We start from the raw sequence: 19306 nt of genomic DNA on the forward strand, positions 1-19306 counted from the left end.
GAAATGCAAGTCTTTCATCTTTTCCACTACTCTGTCTTAAACATAATTCAAAGGAAGAGGCTTTCATTTTAGTCAAGAGGGATGAATCATAAAACTTTCCCGGATTAGAGAGCTATTCACTTCTTATCTTTCCTATAAAATGAAAAAAAAAAAAAAAAAAAAAAAAAACAAAAAAAAAAAAAAAAAAAAAAAAGGGGGGGGGGCAGGGAGCAAATGTAGTCACAATGTGAAATACGTTACGCTGTTTTCTGCCTAAATGTATTTATTCTAAGTATTACAAAACACTGCCTAAGTCTTTTTTTTTTTCCAAAAAAAAAAAAAAAAAAAAAAAAAAAAAAGAAAACTCATGAAAAAATGACACACATGATGTCCAGTTATTTGAAAAGCTGCTGTCAGCTCACTGTAACTCATCCTAGATCTGTCCACTAAACTTTTAATCTTCGTAGATTCTCTTCTTGAGAAACAGACAAGCTGGTTTTGTGAGCGAGATGTGATTTTTTTTTCATCTTTTTTGTTTTTCATCTGCATTATACAATACAGTAAGATGATTTAATTTTTTATTTTGTATTTCCTGTAGGAACTTGTAATATTTTTGGTATAGTTTTATTATTAAAATAGCTTTACTCATTTTTTTTAATAAGTAATTAAGAAATCAACCTTTATCTGAGCAACACTGAAAAAAGCAGGTTACCTACCCTACTGTGAAAAGACATGATTAACTGATTCAATCCATTGAATTATTTCATGTATGGGCTGCACGAAAAATATAATTTCAAGCTCAGTAATCTAATTTCTGGATAAGTTCTGCCAGAACGCAGATGTATTTTTAATGTTTAACAGTGCCTGCTGAGCAGAAGCTCTTAGCGGTGCCACGGGTCCTTACCATCCCTTTGTCTGAAGCCAGCTTCGATTACAACTGCTGCTCAGGAGATTTGACACTAATTCTTTTTTCAGAATTCCCTTATGTCTTAGATATTAATACCGATATGCAACTTTTTTTTTTTTTGGAGGGTTTAGTGAGGTATTAAACTCTCGTTACAGTTTTCAAGGGGTCAGTTCAAAGCAGTGCGAGAAAGGCTGTGATTCTGGGTTGCAGCCTCGGACAATTGAACGACGCCGCTGGGTTTGTAACTGCAAACAGCTCCCGCGTAGCTGCCTCCTCTTGAAGGCTTTATAGATTGTAGACAGCGGAAATATGTTAGTTAACACAAAGTACAAGAGCAAAAATAATAATAGAGGATTTTTCACACTGCTGCTGGTTGGGGAAGGAGTGATTGAATCCAGAATTAGGCAGTGGGATTCTTTTGTGGGGAGGGAGAAGCTGAGCACAGACTTGTTAGATGGAAAAATAATTCCGGAACATAGAATCATAGAATCATAGATTTGTCCAGGTTGGCAGGGACCTTTAAGATTATCTAGTCCAACCATCAACCTAACTCTGATAAAAAAACATCACTAAACCATGTCACTAAGCACCATGCCCCCCCATCTTTTAAATACCTCCAGGGGTGGTGCCTCAACCACTTCCCTGGGCAGCCCATTCCAATGCTTAATAAACCTTTCCATGTAAAACTTTTTTCCTAATACCAAATCTGAACCTCCCCTGGTGCAACTTGAGGCCGTTTCCTCTTGTCCTATCACCCAACTGCCTTCTCTTTTGGAAAAAGCAAGAGTAAGGAGATTTACTCATGTCTTATACCACAAGAGGTTGTTTCACAACCAAGTTCAATCCCTTCAGTTGATTGATATCTTCCGAAATTAAAAAAAAATAATTATTCTTATACATGGATATGACTGATGTATGGGTGGAAGGGAATTTGAGGCAGATGACAACAGTCAGTAAGTTCGGAAAGTAACACTACAGAAGGTGGTTTTGGAGGTGTTGGTGTGGGATTTAATGTGGAGGGGAAAAGCATGTTACAAGGTAGAATATACATTTTGGAATGAGAAACAATAGGGAAAGAATAAATGGAATCCACTTTACAAAGAATCCATGCTGATCCATTATGACAAAGAACTTCTTTACATAAAAGAAAAAAAAAAGTCAGCAAAAGAGGTGTTTTAATAAAAAGCAGGTACTACCAAACAATGTAACACCTACTTCTCTGGATTTGAATGAGACCACTGAGCACCGTATTCACTGAAGCACTTTTTTCTCTTTAATCAGACTTGCTGATGAAGTATTATTTGTCAAATCCTTTTATTTATGCAAAATTTTTTCTCCACTTAGCAGGAATCGCTTAGTAAAATTTTGAAAACTTTATTAAGTAGAATGTTGATTGAAAGTGCTCCATTTCAATACAGCATTTAAACATTGATTTATTCCTTTGAATACAAGCCGATTACATTGGGGTGAGAGCTCTTGATTTGGCAACACACATATTTTTCACGTACGCTTGAAACTGCAGTGGCACTGTCATGGTTGACCCCCAGCCAGCAATGAGGAGCACAGAGCTCCTCTCTCACTGCCCCAGTTGGGATGGGGAAGAGAATCAGAAGAGTAAAAGTGAGAAAAAACTCATGTGTTGAAGTAAAGACAGTTTAATAGGTAGAGGAAAAGCAAGGGACGGAAAGGAAAGCAAAACAAGGAATTCATTCACTGCTTCCCATGGGCAGGCAGGTGTTCAGCCATCTCCAGAAAATCTGGGCTCCATCACGCGTAACAGCAACTCGGGAAGACAAACACCATCACTCTGAACATCCCACCTCCATCCTTCTTCCCCAGCTCTATACACTGAGCATGACATGATATGGGATGGGATATCCCTTTGGTCAGTTGGGGTCACCTGTCCCAGCTGTGTCCTCTCCCAACGCCCTGTCCCCCCCAAGTTTACTCACTGGTGGGGTGGTGTGAGGAGCAGAAAAGGCTCCGACTGCCCAGCAACAACCAAAAAACAGCAGTGCACCACCAACACCATTTCTCATCCCAAATCCAAACACAGCACTATACCAGCTGCCAGCAAGAGAGTCAACTCTGTCCCAACTGAAGCAACAGCAGTGAGTTTCCATGGTTTGGATTAATTTTTTTAAAATACCGCATCCAAAAGTTTGCTGACTTGACAACATTATTTAATTGAAGAAAGGAACTGGACAAATAGACATGTTGTAGTGGTGTTGACCATGTTGAAAAGGAAAGCGTTCCATTAAGCGATTCACATGAACATACCTCAATGCAAAATTAGACACCACTGTTATTCCAGTTAAAACAGAAGCAATGTTTAGGATCACCTTATCTTCCTCAGGGAATCACAGAATCAATCATAGAATCATAGAATGGTTTGGGTTGGAAAGGACCTTGAAGATCATTGAACTCCAAGCCCGATGCCCCGGGCAGGGACACACTAGACCAGGTTGCTCCAAGCCCCATCCAGCCTGGCCTTGAACACTGGAATATCTGAATATGAATTGCGTCTTCATATTTTTTCTTTGCTTGTTCTATTTGTTGTTTGCTTGTTTTTTGTGACATTCATGGTAACCCAATGGAAACTACACATTCTTTATTCCCTTTTTGGTGTCAAGAAACCCCACCACATGATGCTCTCTCCTTTATAATATAGAATCATAGAAAGGTTAGAGATGGAAGGGACCGTAAAGATCATTGAGTTCCAACCCCCCTGCCATGGGCATGGACACCTCCCACTAGACCAGGTATTAATACATGGTATTTAGCCCATCATCTGTACGACGTAGCCAGGTTTTGCTGCATTGGAGTTTTTGTTAGGTTAGTTTTTATTTTTTATTTTTTTTTAGCAGCATCCTCTCCTCAGGTTTTGTCTAATTTTTACAGACTCTGCTATAAAAAGTACCTTACTATTTCATGTGTACTCATAAGTTCTGCAAGTTTTCCTGGCCTTCATTCTTTTAGAAATGCCAGTAATCTGGATAGAAATAATTTGCATAACTTGTATTTCAATTTATGACTTAGGCATGAAAAATGTTGCAATAATGATACTTAGAATTAAACAGAAGCTGTGGGGCTAGGGTAATTAATTTTCTTTAATGATGTGAACCATTAGAACAGCAGGATAAAATAGACTAGTAATTTGGAATATATGATAGTTATGAAAATAAAAACAAAACCAATTTATTATATCTCTTAAAACATGCAGGTAAGAACATTAAAAACTACATTAAAACCGAAAAGATAAATATGGTATACACAGTCTATTAACCCTTTAAATTCTCTTTACTTTGTTTTTAGAGCCTGCTGACAGACCTCCTCTTCTTCTGGCTGCAAGTTCGGAAACAATCGAGGTATTATACCTTAATGGAAGCCAAGTATCTGCCCGAACTCCTGTAAAAGGGTCTACAATTTTGACACTAGACTATAGCTACAAAGAGGACACAGTTTGTTGGATTGAATCACGAGATCTTTCAAGCCAGCTGAAGTGCACCAAGCTGACAAAAGCTGGGAAGTTAACAGATGAGTGGATAATAAACATTGCTCAGTATCTTCACAGTAAGTATTTGACAGTGTTTTAACAAAACAGTGGTGTCTGTGTTGGCAAACTGGTGCAGGAGCCTTCAGAGGTATTTTGGGGCTTGCGGTTGAAAATAGTCTTAAAACATTAAATATTGCAGCTCACACTGAAGCACTTTTACGTTTCTCACTCCTATCTATATATATATATTCAGTGTGAGTTGCAATATTTATATCTATGCAAAGTTTTTAAACATGTGTATTTTTATAGACTAAATATAATGTGTGGAAGTGACAAAAGTGACAAAACCAGCAACGCGACAGAAGAAATGTACAATATTTCCTTTTCTCTGGCAAAATAGTGCCACATAAAGCTTGAAAATTGTTCTTTGACATTGAGACAATATTAACAATGAATGAAAGACACACACGCTTATCACATTTGCTGTCAACTATCATAGGTATGTTAGTTCTTGCAAATAACAAAATATTTCCTGATTTAGTGGAAATAAATTTCTGGCCTTTGTTAGAATTAAAAACCAAATTTTTGAAAGACCTAAACTCATCATACTGAATTAGTCTTTGGCATTACAGCATTTTTTCTCAAAACGCTGTTACCTTCTGAAGGAGGTGTTCAACCACTTACACCTGCTTATGTGAACAGATTGCAAAATAGCATGCAGTCAAAAAAAAATGCAATTTTTACATCTTTCACAGAAGAGACGTTCACAGATCAGCTTATAAATGACAGCACTGAGGAGTGCAATGGTGGGGCTAATAACTGGCTTCTAAAACTCAAGAGAGGAACCTAAGATTGGACCTAAGATTTTGAAAACTTCTTTTACGAAGAGATGGGCATCAGAGAATAGCTCTGAACAGATCTCAAACCATCTGATCATCCGGTTCAGGAAGATTCTGATCACAAATTTGATTATAACTCTTAAAGATGCATGTCAAAGTGATAAGTTCTTCATTGAGACTGTGCTTTAGACTGTCAAGATAACTGTTGCAATATGTTGTCATTTCTGCAGAGTAAGGTTGGTTGGGGTTTTTTTAACCCATTTTCCTAATTATATATTTACTAGAATAGAAAATTAAATTAAAAAAAAATAAAACAAAACAACAAAAAAACCCCAAAACAAAAACAAAACTAAAGTGTTTGGGTTTTTGTTTTTCTTTGTTCACTGCTCAAAATGACTATTCTACTCTTAGAGGACTCTCGTATCCTACATCTATAGTTGTTTGGGGCTTTTTTGCCCTTTTCCTGTTTTATTCAGGGTTTTTCTAGGGTTATATTCTAGAGGGCTTTTCATACTTTAGAGACCTAAGAACCCCAGAAATCTTGTTGGTAGTATTTGGTTGTTCTTTTTTAATTCACTCTGTTATTGATATTTTATTTTCTTTTCCTTTCAGTAAGTACAATCAAATTAACCGCAGTCTTTAGCAAAATTTGTTTTGTATTGAGCTGTGTGTGTGTCTGTTCTGTCACTTATCTTCATTATCAGGGTGGACCTTAGCACTATGTTTTTGTAGTTCTCCACCAGTTCTCTCCCGTGTTCCTCTCCCTCTGTTCTCTGCGTGTGAAGAGAATTGCTAATCTCTGTGGCGTTCAGATCTGCATTAGTGCATCTGTTTGCAAAATTAAGGCTGTGTGATGGGTTTAAAATGAGTACAGTGCCTGGAATTAATGAGCTAATCATTTTTCATCGTGCTAGTACACATCAGCCTGTGGTCTCTAATATTTTTCTGAAACTTGACTGTAATCGTTCAATCTTGTTTAAATGAAGAATAGAAATTCCCATGGACGTGAATCGACTGCAGAGACTTGTTCCAGCTTCTTCTTTAATTTTGGTTTGGGAAATGGTACTTGGAGACTTAGAGAAAGACTGCTTGAAGTCAGGTTTGGAGCTCGGACTGACAAAATCAAGCAGATTCAGCTGTGGTGGTGATTTTTTTTCCAGACACACGCGTCTATAGATGTTGTTCTTGGATTGCAGCGGCAGAGCAGCGACAGTCCCCGTGGTGTGAACGTGCCTTCTCAGGGGGCAGTAAGTGTGAAAGCTGCTTTTGTCCCATGCCTCCTCACAACTCTGCAGTGAATGGTCTCACCAGACGGGTTCACTGGGGCACCTGAGGCACGAGACAGCATGGACAACAGGCTGCTCCTTATGGGAATAATAACTTCCAAAGGTTCAATCAGAACTCATCTGGTGCAGATATCTTGGTTGTGGGTTTGTTTTTTTTTATTCCAGTACTCAATGCAGGAATTATCCACCTATGCTTATTAATCCTGTTTCAGGCTTATAAGTTTTTATTATATCATGGATAGGTTTTGTTGGATAGGTTTTTGCTTTTAAATAAGGATAGGTTTCTGTAGGCACGGTGCTATCAGCACAGGTATTCTTGTCTTAGCCAAGGCCGGGCATTGGCATGTTGCTTTGTCTTTGTCTTTTCAAGACCAAGAAGTTTTTGGAAGAGAAGCTGGAAAGTTTCCTCCTGGAAAGATTTACGCAGAGAGTGTCAGAGCCAAAGAGGCTTTCAGGCTTATACAACCACTGCCCATAACGGGCACGCTCCTTGCCAGTTTATATGTCCTCAAAGTCTGCTTCCAGTTTGTACGGCAAGATGTTCAGGAACAATCATTTATGTAAAGTGCTACCTCTAGGACCAAACAAGGAAAAATTATCTTTAATGGCACAAAGGTGGAAAATCTCTCACAATTTTCTGCCCTTCCAAAGCCATGATGTGCAACCTTATACTAATACTTTTATGTGGTGGGGTGTGGTGGGCAGTGACAAGAGCAGCATCTTCTGGATAAGAGAATTTCCTTCTTCCTCATTTTAAGTGGCTTTTTTTTTTGTCTTCATCATTACAAGTACCAAGCACCTTATGTGCTCTCCAAACAAGCACTGGCCAGCACAGCCTACGTTTTAGCCACTATTCTTCTGCAGAATATAACAAAATCTCTTCTGGGATGATGCTTCAGAGCATGATATTTTCTGCTTGGCTGGTATTTGATTCTTGGCACTCGGTTATCACAGTACACCAGTACAAATCCTGGAATGCTTGTCTCTAGTTTTGCTGCCTCGTGGTGTTTTATACCTCCAGTCGATCCTGCCTCACCTTGGAAGGCTCACAGGCTTTTCTGTTGGCAGATGTCCTTGTACAGGACCGATCTGGATGAAAAGAAACCTCTTGCTTCTCCCATACTGATTCAGTTTTAATCTAGGTGCCTTCCCTTGCCTGCCCTACCACCGACCACACGGTGGAAGAGTTGCTCTGAGGTTGGAAACGGGGGATGGGCATGGAGGGTCATCATCTCCAGAGGGCAGATGATGCCTTTCTGCTTGCGGAACCCAGCACCTTCTATTTGCCCTCACGATCACAAGCCAAAGCTGACTGTTTGGCTTTCCCACATTTTGGATGTGGTTCCTGTGAAGACCATCAGACAGGGATCCCAGAGGATCCAAAAGCTTCTGGTTATATTCCTGTTTTCTTCCGTGGCTTTGGTCCCCCTAGTTGTCCCCCTACCCCCTGGCCTAAAACTCTTCCTAGTAGTGATTAACCACAGCTACTGGTGCTCTGTTCAGAATAGCTGCAATCATTTAGCTTGGCATTGATGAGCCTCAATCACTGAAGGAAACACTAAGCTCTAGAGATGATGCTTCTGTCAGCAGCCTTCCTGTGAAGTTCTTGTGAATATTCATGAGAAATCAAAGCAAAGTTTGGCTTACTCAGGAGGAGAACAACTGTGAAGATCTTGGGGGAGGTGTTTATTCCTACATAAAGTCTGCCCAGAGCTTGTCTCCAGACAGGCGTTATAAACTGTCGTATAGTTGTAGAATGTGATTTTTCTTTTTCTTCTGTGACAGACAGCCCATGCTTACAGACCTCCTAGAAGATGAACAGAAATAAGAAGGTTTCATGACAAAGGTCATTTACGCATCAAATGGCACTTCAGTAGTGTTGAGAGCATCTGATACAGTAACTGAAGCAAAAATGGGATGTGAGAAGAAGATTGTAAAGAAATATCACAGCATACTTCTCCTGTATATGGCATGCATTCCTAGAGCCCTGACTGATCCTGCATTGCTGTTTCTGCATTTCTGGGAAGATGTTTCTGGGATAGTGACCTTTCTTACTTTGTCCAAAGTTTTTTGGTTGTTTTTTTTGTAGCGTCAGTTTCTCATTCTTAAGTGCTCTAGACAGAGCAATCATTAAATATACAAAAGTAGCATACTTTTCACATTATTTTCATGTTTATTCAGCTTGCATTTCCCATCTTCTTTTACTGACCAGTCACTCAGTCTCCTGAGGTCCTGCAGTTCTTCAAAACTGACCCTCCTCTTTACTATTCTGGAAACCTTATTTTTATTATTGGATTTCGTCACCTAGGTATTCATGTTGCCTTCTAGGTGACCTGCAAATGTTATCTCACACAGGTTCCAGCACAGATCACTGCTTGGTGATGCTTAACAGGGAACTAGTTTTGAACCCCGACTTAGCTACATGCGTACATCACTATTATATGTGTAAGACTACATCTTTCCTGAGTCTTCCCTCATGGCTTCCTGAATGCCTCTTGGAATTTTCATGTTTCCGTGTTCAAAATTTATTTTTACTTTCCAAGGCTTTTTAGCTGTTCCCCTTGAGAGCAGCCACAAGTCCAAATCTTTCATTGGATATCCTTCATACTCCATGGCCTGATATGGGAAATGCTTTCTTTGCATCATCCTTGCATCTGTCCATACATTCATTCCTCATTCTGGTGTACCTGACTTACAGAAATTTTGATCTGGTATTTGATACAGCCTTGATGAGGTGCTTTCCTGGTGCAGTGTGGACTTTTATTTAGTGGAGGAAACAATGCTATCTGATAATTGTCCTTTCAGGTACAGTTTTTCTGCCCCCTGTAATGAAAAGACTCCTTTGAGACTCAGGCCTGTACACAAACTTCCTTTTACCAGTATGCTCCTATCTTCAGCTGCAGGCTCATTTTTTCTTATTATAGGTTATATGTAGCCTTTTTGTGATCATCAGGTTTACTAGAAGAAAAAGGGTAGTTCACATCTTTTTGTTAAAAACAGTCATTCAACCTTTCTGTTCCAACAAGCACGATCAGTTGGATCTCATCCTTTCGCTGTGGTGGGTACTGCAAATCCATTGTCTTGTTTTATGAATTCTTGTATTTGGTGTATATTTCAATGCTCGATGGTGTTTGCAAAGAAGTTAAGATACAATCTGTGAGCACAGAGCTCCAAAGAGGGCCTTGCATATATTAGGAGCTTCTAAATGTTAGCTGTGAAGGATCTGTCTGCTTTTACTGCATCTTCTGGCTTCAGTCCATTCAATTTGACTTGAGGATTGTGCTATCAGCTTGAATTGTGTCCCTGTAACATTCTGTCATTTTAAGGCAGAAGTTTCTATGGCAGATGCTCTGAATTGGTGGCGTTTCCCTCCAAAGTTAGGTTATCTGCACTTAATCCCTTTTGATACAAGGGCTATTTATTAACTGCTCGTTAATTGCCAAGAATGGATTTTTTTCAGTCATACAAAGATGTGATACTGTTTCTTCAAGCTTTGTTATTTATCCAGCTTCCACAATTGATCTTTCATTGACATCAATCAAACCCTGATTCTTTTCCTAGCAAAGCTGTTGTGCTGTCGGGTTTCTTTGTCTATGCTTTTCAGTGGTGGTGCCCTGGACAGTTAATTACCAGAATGAGTACAGAACATAAAATGCCTTATCTCAATGGTCTATCTCAGTGCAGATTTGTGATTGCTTCTTTTTTTCCCCCTCCTCTCAACTCCTCGGCTCTGCCTGGGCCAGTCTCCTGAACCCTGTCTCTGCAAAGCCTACGTCTCTGCGTGTCCTTATTCTCAGCTCTGCATTGCTGGATCCCCTTTTCCCCGATTTTTCATCTTTCTAGCTGAACATTTTCAGACTTCCATTTTAATTAGCTTCATTATTGTCCTAACAGTGGGACACGACTGTCTTCCTTACATCCCAACCCCTCCTTGATGGCAAAGGTCTTCTACCAGGGAGAAAATCCAAGAGCAAGCGGGCTATCACCTCCCACAGCAGCAGATGGAGTTTGTAAATAAAAAATGAACACTTTGTCATAGTATCGGTAACCACATAAATTTGTCTTTATCAGGCATAATGCAGAGGGACTCTTCCTCTCTGTTAAATTGAATTATTATACTCCTTGTAAAACAGTAACATTTGTATTTGGTTAACGAGGTTTTGAAGATAGAACGGAATAATTGTGGGGGCTGTAAAGATCTAATGTACAGATAAATAGGTTGCTGGAAATAGAAAATGCACAATTTTGTAGTGAATATTTTACAAATGCATTTATATCCCTAGATATAAGAATAATGAAATGTCGGGGGGGGGAAGCAAACCCAAACTCACAAATAATTTTTTTATGAAATCTGGAATTAAATAATGCATGTTTTCTGGGATGAGACACACATTTTCCCATAAGCCTTTGACATCGATATACACCACATTGGCTTCGTTTTGGCTTTTACTCGGTCGCCACTGGAACTATTCTTTGTAATATGATTTTCACAAAAACTGAACTTGTTCTGCATCTGTGAATCCATTGTGGACTTCCATAATGGCAAATGGCCAGGGAGAGACAGAGATTTGCTTAGCCCAGCCTTCTCAGAGATCAGGAAAGATGCTCCCTCATTCCTTTCATTCCAGCTCTGGCTGAGCAGTTTCTTTGCTATCTCCTGAAACCAGATAATATAATCTCTTTTTTTTGGTGTTTGGTTTTGTTTTGTTTTGTTTTGTTTTTTTTTGTTTGTTTTGTTTTGTTGTTTTTTTTTTCCTTTGTAACATGCTGCAAATGAAACAAGAAGAGAATGGTGTTGGCTTTTGCAACCAAAACTCGTACCGCCTCCTGCCTTTGTAACATGCTACAAATGAAACAAGAAGAGAATGGTGTTGCCTTTTGCAACCAAAACTCGTACCGCCTCCTGATCCTGTGCAGGATCTAAGCAACTGTCCAGCTACAGCAATTTTTAAAGGTCCTCCACTCTTTATGCTACAGCTTTCAGGCTCTTGAGATGTTGTCAGTATTCACAGAAGCTTGTCTTCTGCCTTTATTCTAAGGAAGAAGATGTATATAGGAGATATATAGAAGGCTTATAGTTGTAACCTGCCCATTTCAGTAAAGTTGGTTATGGACTTGAGGCTTCAGGTGCACGCTCTTAGGAGTAACTTCAATAGCAATAAAATATCTGATTAAATTTTAATATTAGATACCATCAAGTAATTATATATATATGAACCTTTTTATAATTTTATACTGGTTCTTTATTATTTTATTCATAAATTTCCCATTTTTTAAGATGTACCTACTGGTTTTCTTCCTAAACAGGCATATTTCTTTGTAAATCAATGTCACACACAATGCTAATCAAGTTTTCTTCCATTAGTCTAATTGACATCAAATTTGCCACTTACTTCCAGATATTAATTTATTAATGCAAATATTTCATTCAGACTTTATAAAAAAACCCCGCTAAAGTCAACTGAAAAAGTCAAGAAACCTTTCTTTTTGCATAATGTACTTCAGATTATGTAGTCAAAATTAGTTCTTCTGCCTCCAAGAGACTTTTCTCAGACACTCAGATAGAACACAAGTTGCACCATCACTGCAATAAAATTAAAAAAGAAAAGTCTGTGGTTCTTCAAAAGGACTTCTGTCTTTTGAGGAAAGAAGGGGATATAAGAAAAGCTATAAACCCAAAATACTGTTTTTTTACATCCAACATCATAACTGGTACCTTATTTTGATACCAAAATACGGTATCACTTCTGAAGCACTTTAGCAATTACAGACCAAAGTCCATGAATTTGCCCTTCTATATCAGGTGCACAGTAATACAGAAATCTCTGCCTGCTGTATTATTCTAGGGAAGAAGCAGGAAGAAAAAAAAAATCTGCTTACACAGTTTATGCAATGAAAAGAATATTAGAACGAAACCACAAGTATTAGGAGTTGAGATCTAGCCAGTGGCCTCCACTAATTGTTGTGCTTTGCAACTCATAATTTGATCTAATGCTTTGTTTTGCTACAGGGGAAAGGGTAAATAAAGATCACGCTTTTCATAAATGAATAAGAAATTGCATTAATCCAAGTAAAACTGAAACCAGAAGCTACTTACCTGATAAAATAAAAAAACAGGTGCTGCATCTTTGTCACTGCTTTTTAAGAAGTTATCTCAGCTGTAAGGCTTTGGGTTCTGGGCTGCTTTGCTTTCAGTCCTCGCTACAACCTGGGTGTTTCTGATCTCTGGGCTGTGATGGAGCCCCACCAAAGAATTCCTACGGGTCAGAATAAAATCCAGGGCTTGCTCTTTTCATAGTGCTTTCTCAGGAGGTCTTAGAGAAAGAGAAGTTGCATGTTTGCATATGCTGATAAACCTGTGATTATTATTTACACTGTGGTGGGCATGACAAATTAAAACCACTGTCTGATTTGGGGGTTTAATATGTGATTGCTTTTCTTCAGTTTTTCACTTCTTTTGAATGGCAGAAGCAATGACTAGCTCTAAGAGTATTAACTCCACCTCATAGAAATATTTTTGTCTTCTCAATGCACAAAATGTACGTTGTGGATTTCTACTTCGAATGAAGCAAATTTGATTTAAAACTTTCTTTTGACTTCAGCCGTGGAGTAGAACTTGAAATGCTGAAAACCTTAAGGATCATGTCAACATTATGAAATAAATAAAACGGAAGAACAAATCCCATCCTCCTTGCTATTTGTCAGTGAGGCAGAATAAAATAGAATCTTGGGTTTGCTTTAAGATTTCAAATGGTGGTTTTAGTGAAGCACTTATTCTGAAATTCTGTAATTGAAAAATTACATGTAACAAATCTTTTAAGTGGAGTAAATCAGTTTTGCTGAAGCCAGGCTTAAGCTATATAAATTTCTTAGTTCTGGAAAAAAGCATTTTGATCATTGCAAGTAATTAAATGAGAAGAGAAGGCCAGAATATGCAAAAGGGTTGCTCTGTTTGCGCGAAGCTGAAGCCCCGCATTTTATCAATGTGTCAGAGAACAGCTGCAGGTTGATGGGTTGGGTTAGGCATTCACCACCACACTTCTCAAGCTGATGATAATGTTTGGATAGTCTTTGTATGTCTAATTGCGTAAAATCTCCGTCGCACTATATAAGCAAAAATAATGAGCTGATTGAGGAGCGTGTGGGGATACCTGCCAGGATTTGCATTTCCAGACACTCTTGCTCTTTTTGGCATTTTTGGACTTGCCTGTCATATGTTGATATTTTACTGAAGTATATGATTCCATTTTTTAATATGAGGGAGTATTTTTATGTTTATATGTAAGGAGATAAATGTAATGTGTTTTAAAAGATCAATGTTAGGTCTCTTCTAGTTAGAAATGTACTGAAAATATGTGTTTTGATTTTAAGACTCTTTGAAGGATATAATGGTTAGTCATTGAGTCTGCTCAACTGGTTGCAAAATCCAGACTTGTTTTAAATAGTCATAACCAGTGCATTCACTTCAGAAAGGGACCCATTGGGAACAGGAGACTCAAGTAAGATGAAGTAGTGGGAAAACATATTTTATAACCGTCTGTGAATGCACTGTAATCCATGTTCTGTGTCTTCCAAAATAATTGGTCACAGTTTGAGTTTTTGGGGTTTTTCCTTTTGCAAATATACACTCAGACAATTACTCTTTCATAGACTGAGAATAAAATATATATATTTGAAGATAGCTGCTCTGAAAAGACCTGAAATACTCTTCAGCATGGACTGGAGAGCCCCGTGCCAGGCAGAGGGGACTGCTGGCTGGAGGGATGCTGGGGAAGGGGGAGGCAGAGCCTGGGCAGCCCCCAGTGCCCTGCTCCTGCTCCTGCTCCTCCTTCTGCTTCTGCTCCACTCTGAAACACAGGGAGCATCAACACCCCATTGGGAACACTCACCGCAGCAGTAATTTCACATTTAGGGTAGGCAAAAAATATTACTACAAGGAATATCATTGCAGAGCAGACCTAGAGAAGGGATGCAATGCATATTCACGTCTCTCCTCTGTATTTCTTTGCAAATATTGGGACAAATTCTTTTTACTGTTACGTGAAAGGAGGAGTGATTTAGGAGGAAAGGCATAATGCTGGTAGTCAGGAGATCACTGTTTTTCTCGAGACTTACGGGATGACATTTAGCAAGTAATCTTGTCTTTTCCCCTCTAAATGCAAAATGAGAATAACAGCATTTCCATATGGCATAGGGATGCTGTGAGGTTTAAAAACTGAAATGCTAAAATGATGGGGGATACGCAAGGTAGGAGTAGTTAGCGCAAAGTACATAAGACTTCTGTAGTTGAGAAGAGGTGGGATTAGGGCCTCATATCATTCTAAAGTGGTAAGTTTGGGAAAGGGCTGGAAGCTTTCTGAAAGCAAAGTTCAAGTTCTGCAAATAGAAGAGCATTGAGCTTGAGCTGCATTACTGGAAGCAACAGCTATTTGAGTGGTTTATGAGACTTTAATGGACTCTATGGTGGTATTCCATTTTAAGATATTACTCAGGGAGACCAATACTTGGATCCCACCACTACAGTGACAATTATAGAAATAAATAAACAAAAAAAAGAAGCAGTGACCTGATATCTGGATGAAAATGGATAGAAAAATAATTAATGCATAACTCTAAACCCATGTTTTATTTTTATTTCTTGTGTTACTGGAAATAAGTTAGCAAGAAAAAAAGATCTTTTTTATATATATATTTTTAAGTGCATCACCAATGCCTGTAATTTAAGTCTGGGCAGTTGTCTGCTTTGTTGGTCAGGTCAAATATAATAAATAACAGTCTTCTCCTCTGAAGTTACTATTTGGATATTGAAAAGTTGTAATAAATGGAGGGAAAAAAAGAAAAGATAGGGAGAAAGGATGGATGAGGTAAAGATGACGTGAGTATGTGTTTGTTCTAGTCAGTTGGCAGTCAGCATTCAGAGACGTGAAGAGTTTTATTTGTTTGTTTTGCTCAAACTATAATACGAGGCCGGTGACATTTATGGGTGCTGTGGAGTGGGTTTGGGTGTCTTGCAGAAGTACAAGCATGCTGAAGGCATCAGGTGGTGACAGTGATTCCTCTGTGTTGCAGCAATAGTTACCCATGGGTATAATAATCCTTAGTGAAGTATTTCATTTTCAGAGGGAAAAAAGTGAAGAAAACAGCTTAGTATCCTTTAATACGAGAGGCAATTTCATTTTCTTTCCTTAGCAACCCTAAAAAAAGAGGCTATCTCATCTAGTAAGGTACATGATATGGTTTTGTTTCAGAGATATTATGTGGAACAATGAGGTACGTATTTGCTAACTGTGCAGGTTATATTTTTTATAACTGAAGATATTTTAAAATTTTCTAGTATTCTCTAAGTCGTGATTCTCAAGCTGGGCTAAAATTGGACTTCATATGCAGATTTTAATTATATCAAGGTCTGTAATAAAATTTATTTTAGAAAAAAAAAATTTTTTGAAAGTGTAATGGCTTCTCCCTTTCCCTTAATATGTTTGAGATGAAGACTTTTGTGCCCAATATGTGTATATCTACACATCAGAATGAAATATTCTATGGTCAGTATTACCTGCTGATTAAAACAGAATGTAATAATGCCCTCTGGGAAACAGATTGATTTATAGCACTAGGTCATACCGTGTACTGCATATTCATATAGGCTAGACCATATATTGCTAATAGCAGAATATAGTGGGCTTGAAATGAAATTATCCTACAAGATTATGGCATGCATTTTATCTGCAAGAAATTCCACATACTCCAGATCCTGTGAACCAGTGTTATCTGACAAACGTTGCCTTCTACAGAAAATGTGCAATGTGAGTTTCATTCATTCCCTAATCCTTTCTTTAAGCACTGAAAAAGATCATTTACTTCTACAATATCCCCCCCAAAAGCATTCCTTAAAGCCCCATTGCCTACCTCTGGTATTAAATTGCTCAGACTTTCTCTGGAGGTAATTTTCCTAAAATACTTTGTGTTGCAAAAGTAACTCGATATTTTCTTGACTTCTCCTTTAAAATTGTGATAGCCTGCTGCTTTAGCGTCTTTATGGGAAAATGTTTAAGTGACCTTATTTTTGTGTGCCGATAGTTTATGAAGTCCCTAATGCCTGTGACGGGCAGTCCCAGCGAGGTGGAAGGTTGTAGACTCTTGCCTTGGTGGAAGGTGGTCAAACGAGGCGGGTTCCAGCCTGACGTAGCCACCTCGCTCTCCCCCCAGCAGTTCCCAGTCCACGTGCTTGACGGGCTGCCCGCTGCGGCTGAATTATGCTTTAATTTTAACAGTGGATGACTTAACTGCTTTGAAGTAAGTAACTGGGTTTGATTTACAGCCTCAGCAGATTTATAAGAAGCTTTTGAATGCGCAGTTAAAAAAAAAAAAAAAAAAAGCATCAGATGTCACACATACAGTCTGATCCAAGGTTTCTTAAACTCACAATTAAAACAAAGTCTAAAAAAGCGACTGTTATAGCTGTGTACCTCTATAAATCTGTCTTTATTGTTCAGCGTGTACGCAGGCTACTGGGACCCCATTACAAGTTTACAATCACCAGGCAATGTGCTTGAAACCCGGTAATGCAGAATTAGAAACGTTACGGGGTTTGACTATTCTTACTCGTTTCTGACACGATATTGATGTCAGAAAATGCACTCCTTATAAAAATCATAATACTCAGGATTAAAAGATAGGGCCATTCATGAGGCCCCTGTTTATTGTTTGGCCCTTTTTCTTGCTCATTTAATCTGTGGGCAACACAGCCAACTCGGTCGCTCCAGACTCAATAACACAAAATTTCATTTTTTTGACTCAATGCATTATATGGTAGAATCATTCTACAACACGAGTAAAAGAAGAAATATCCTAAAAAAATTAGGAAGGAATTTTGCTGCTTTGAAATTCCTGGCAAAGGCACAGGCCCGAGAATATTTGAGGTCCGCCACCATCATGTTTCCTCTGAGTGCTCGGTAAACAGAGGGATTTGTTAGAAGAGGAAGATGTGGGTTTTTTATTGTTATTATTCTGTAGATCCCAGTGTTCCCAGTGGGAGGAAGCAGCTTATTGTTAAACCTGCATTTCTCTCTCAGTACCTGCTCAATGTTCAACCTCAGCCAACGCGCTGTAGCACGTCTGGCTTAATAACTCTCCATTGCCTGACTTCCACCTGTAGGAACATGCCTCATAGCGGCCTAAGAATCTAAGCCAGAAAAAACCTGCAAACGTCTAGCTTTTGTGGAAACAGAGGTGTACAACAGGGCTATTGCAAGGCAAGGTGTAGGTAGAACAGGACCAAGATTGTATTTGAGCTGAGCAGCAAACTTATATAGCCATTTGCTCTTCTGCTGGAGGCCCCAGACTGGCTTCTGTGACCACATCTCCTCATCAGTGCTCAGGTATTAATTCGGAGAGGTGAGGACTGACAGGGATCTTGTAGGCCAGACTGTGTCCCGGTCTTTGTGGAATCTTTTGAAAGGTATGGAACGGCTAATTTTAAAAACTCCTCAGTCATGTGAAGTTTCAGACGTTGGATTTTCTCTTCTTCATAAATGAGCTGCATTCAGTAGAAGGATAAAAGTCTGATTTTAAACAGAAATGCCCATGTGGAATAAATGCCTAAAAATGTGGTTTTTTCTGTACCTAGTTGGAAGCTGAATGCTCAAATCTCTGAGTGACTGGGTAGACTTCATCTCTGAGAGACTAGGTGTCTTCCTGAGCCATCAGGATGTTTTCATTAAGTATTCATAATATTTAGATTAGGCTCATATGTTTGAAAACTCTTCAGCTTGGGGAAACTGCTATTGTCTAACTGTTCACATTTATAGGTTTTTAAAGCAGTATCTTGTAATATCCTGTAGGGTTGGAAGAATACCAACTGTATTTTCGACAATAACCCAATTTATTGAAATTTAAATTATGTTACTCAGCAAACAAGAGGAAAAGCTTTCTTTCCTTTTGAGGAACTTGAAGTCTGGATGCTTTAAAGTGCTTACTTAAATTTAGTATGTTTTAGTTTTTGCATTATACTCTTTACCAGTAGTATCTAAGAAGGCTGATGTAATTCAAAGGAATTGGATATCTGAGGATGAATCATTTGAAAAAGATAGATGGATATTTATAATTTGATTTTTCATTTTTAAACATATGCAATAATCGCTCAGGACATGGCTGTTAAAAGTTTAGACACCAGTGTGTCTAGCTTATTGAATGGTGACATTTTTAATAAAAATTGTATTTCGTAAATGGCATTGCAGACATAATTACGGCAAATTGCTGTCAGTAGAAGGGGCACAGGAAAATCTATGCCAGCTTAACTTTCCCCAGCCACGGTGTCAGCATAAGGTTGTCTGGGCTGCTAATTAGGAACATTACTCTCAGAAGAGAGGCACAGCAAAGGCGCTGCTTCTGCGGGGTTTCACAGCCTGTCATTTTTTAACTACTATTTACCTGGTCTCACTATTACTGGCTATTTTAGAAAAAGAAAGGCTTGCTACTGTTTTTCTCGTTACTCAGAACTTGTCTTTTTACTCAGGTTGGGGCAAAAAGCCTATCCCCAAGTTGCTTGCTGTTGTTCTTTGGAATAAAATTCGTTTGTCCCTTAATAAATACACATTTTTGTCCTTTTTTTTGCCTAAATAGATAGTAAATTAAACTAATCAACTCTGGCCATGCCTGGCACTTTATTATTTGCCTTCCTTACACAGTTCACAAAGCCTCACCAGCTAAAATCTCAGCTTTCCGTCAAAAAAATTAAAGCAGCTTTTTAGTCAAGGAGAAGTAAAATGTATATATGTGGAATAAAATACACAGATTGTGA

At 38.5% G+C, this 19306-nt stretch overlaps 1 protein-coding gene across 1 annotated transcript in view; it reads left to right on the plus strand.

Moving 5' to 3' along the window:
* Positions 1-19306, plus strand: part of LRP1B (LDL receptor related protein 1B) — a 618836-nt gene that overhangs the window by 220582 nt on the left and 378948 nt on the right. Inside the window, exon 6 of the mRNA XM_014941128.1 lies at positions 4202-4459. Within this exon, the coding sequence (XP_014796614.1) occupies positions 4202-4459 (258 nt within the window). The remainder of the gene's footprint in view (positions 1-4201; positions 4460-19306) is intronic.

Source organism: Calidris pugnax, unplaced genomic scaffold, assembly GCF_001431845.1.
Source record: "Calidris pugnax isolate Ruff unplaced genomic scaffold, ASM143184v1 scaffold60, whole genome shotgun sequence".
In the NCBI taxonomy this organism is placed as follows: domain Eukaryota; kingdom Metazoa; phylum Chordata; class Aves; order Charadriiformes; family Scolopacidae; genus Calidris; species Calidris pugnax.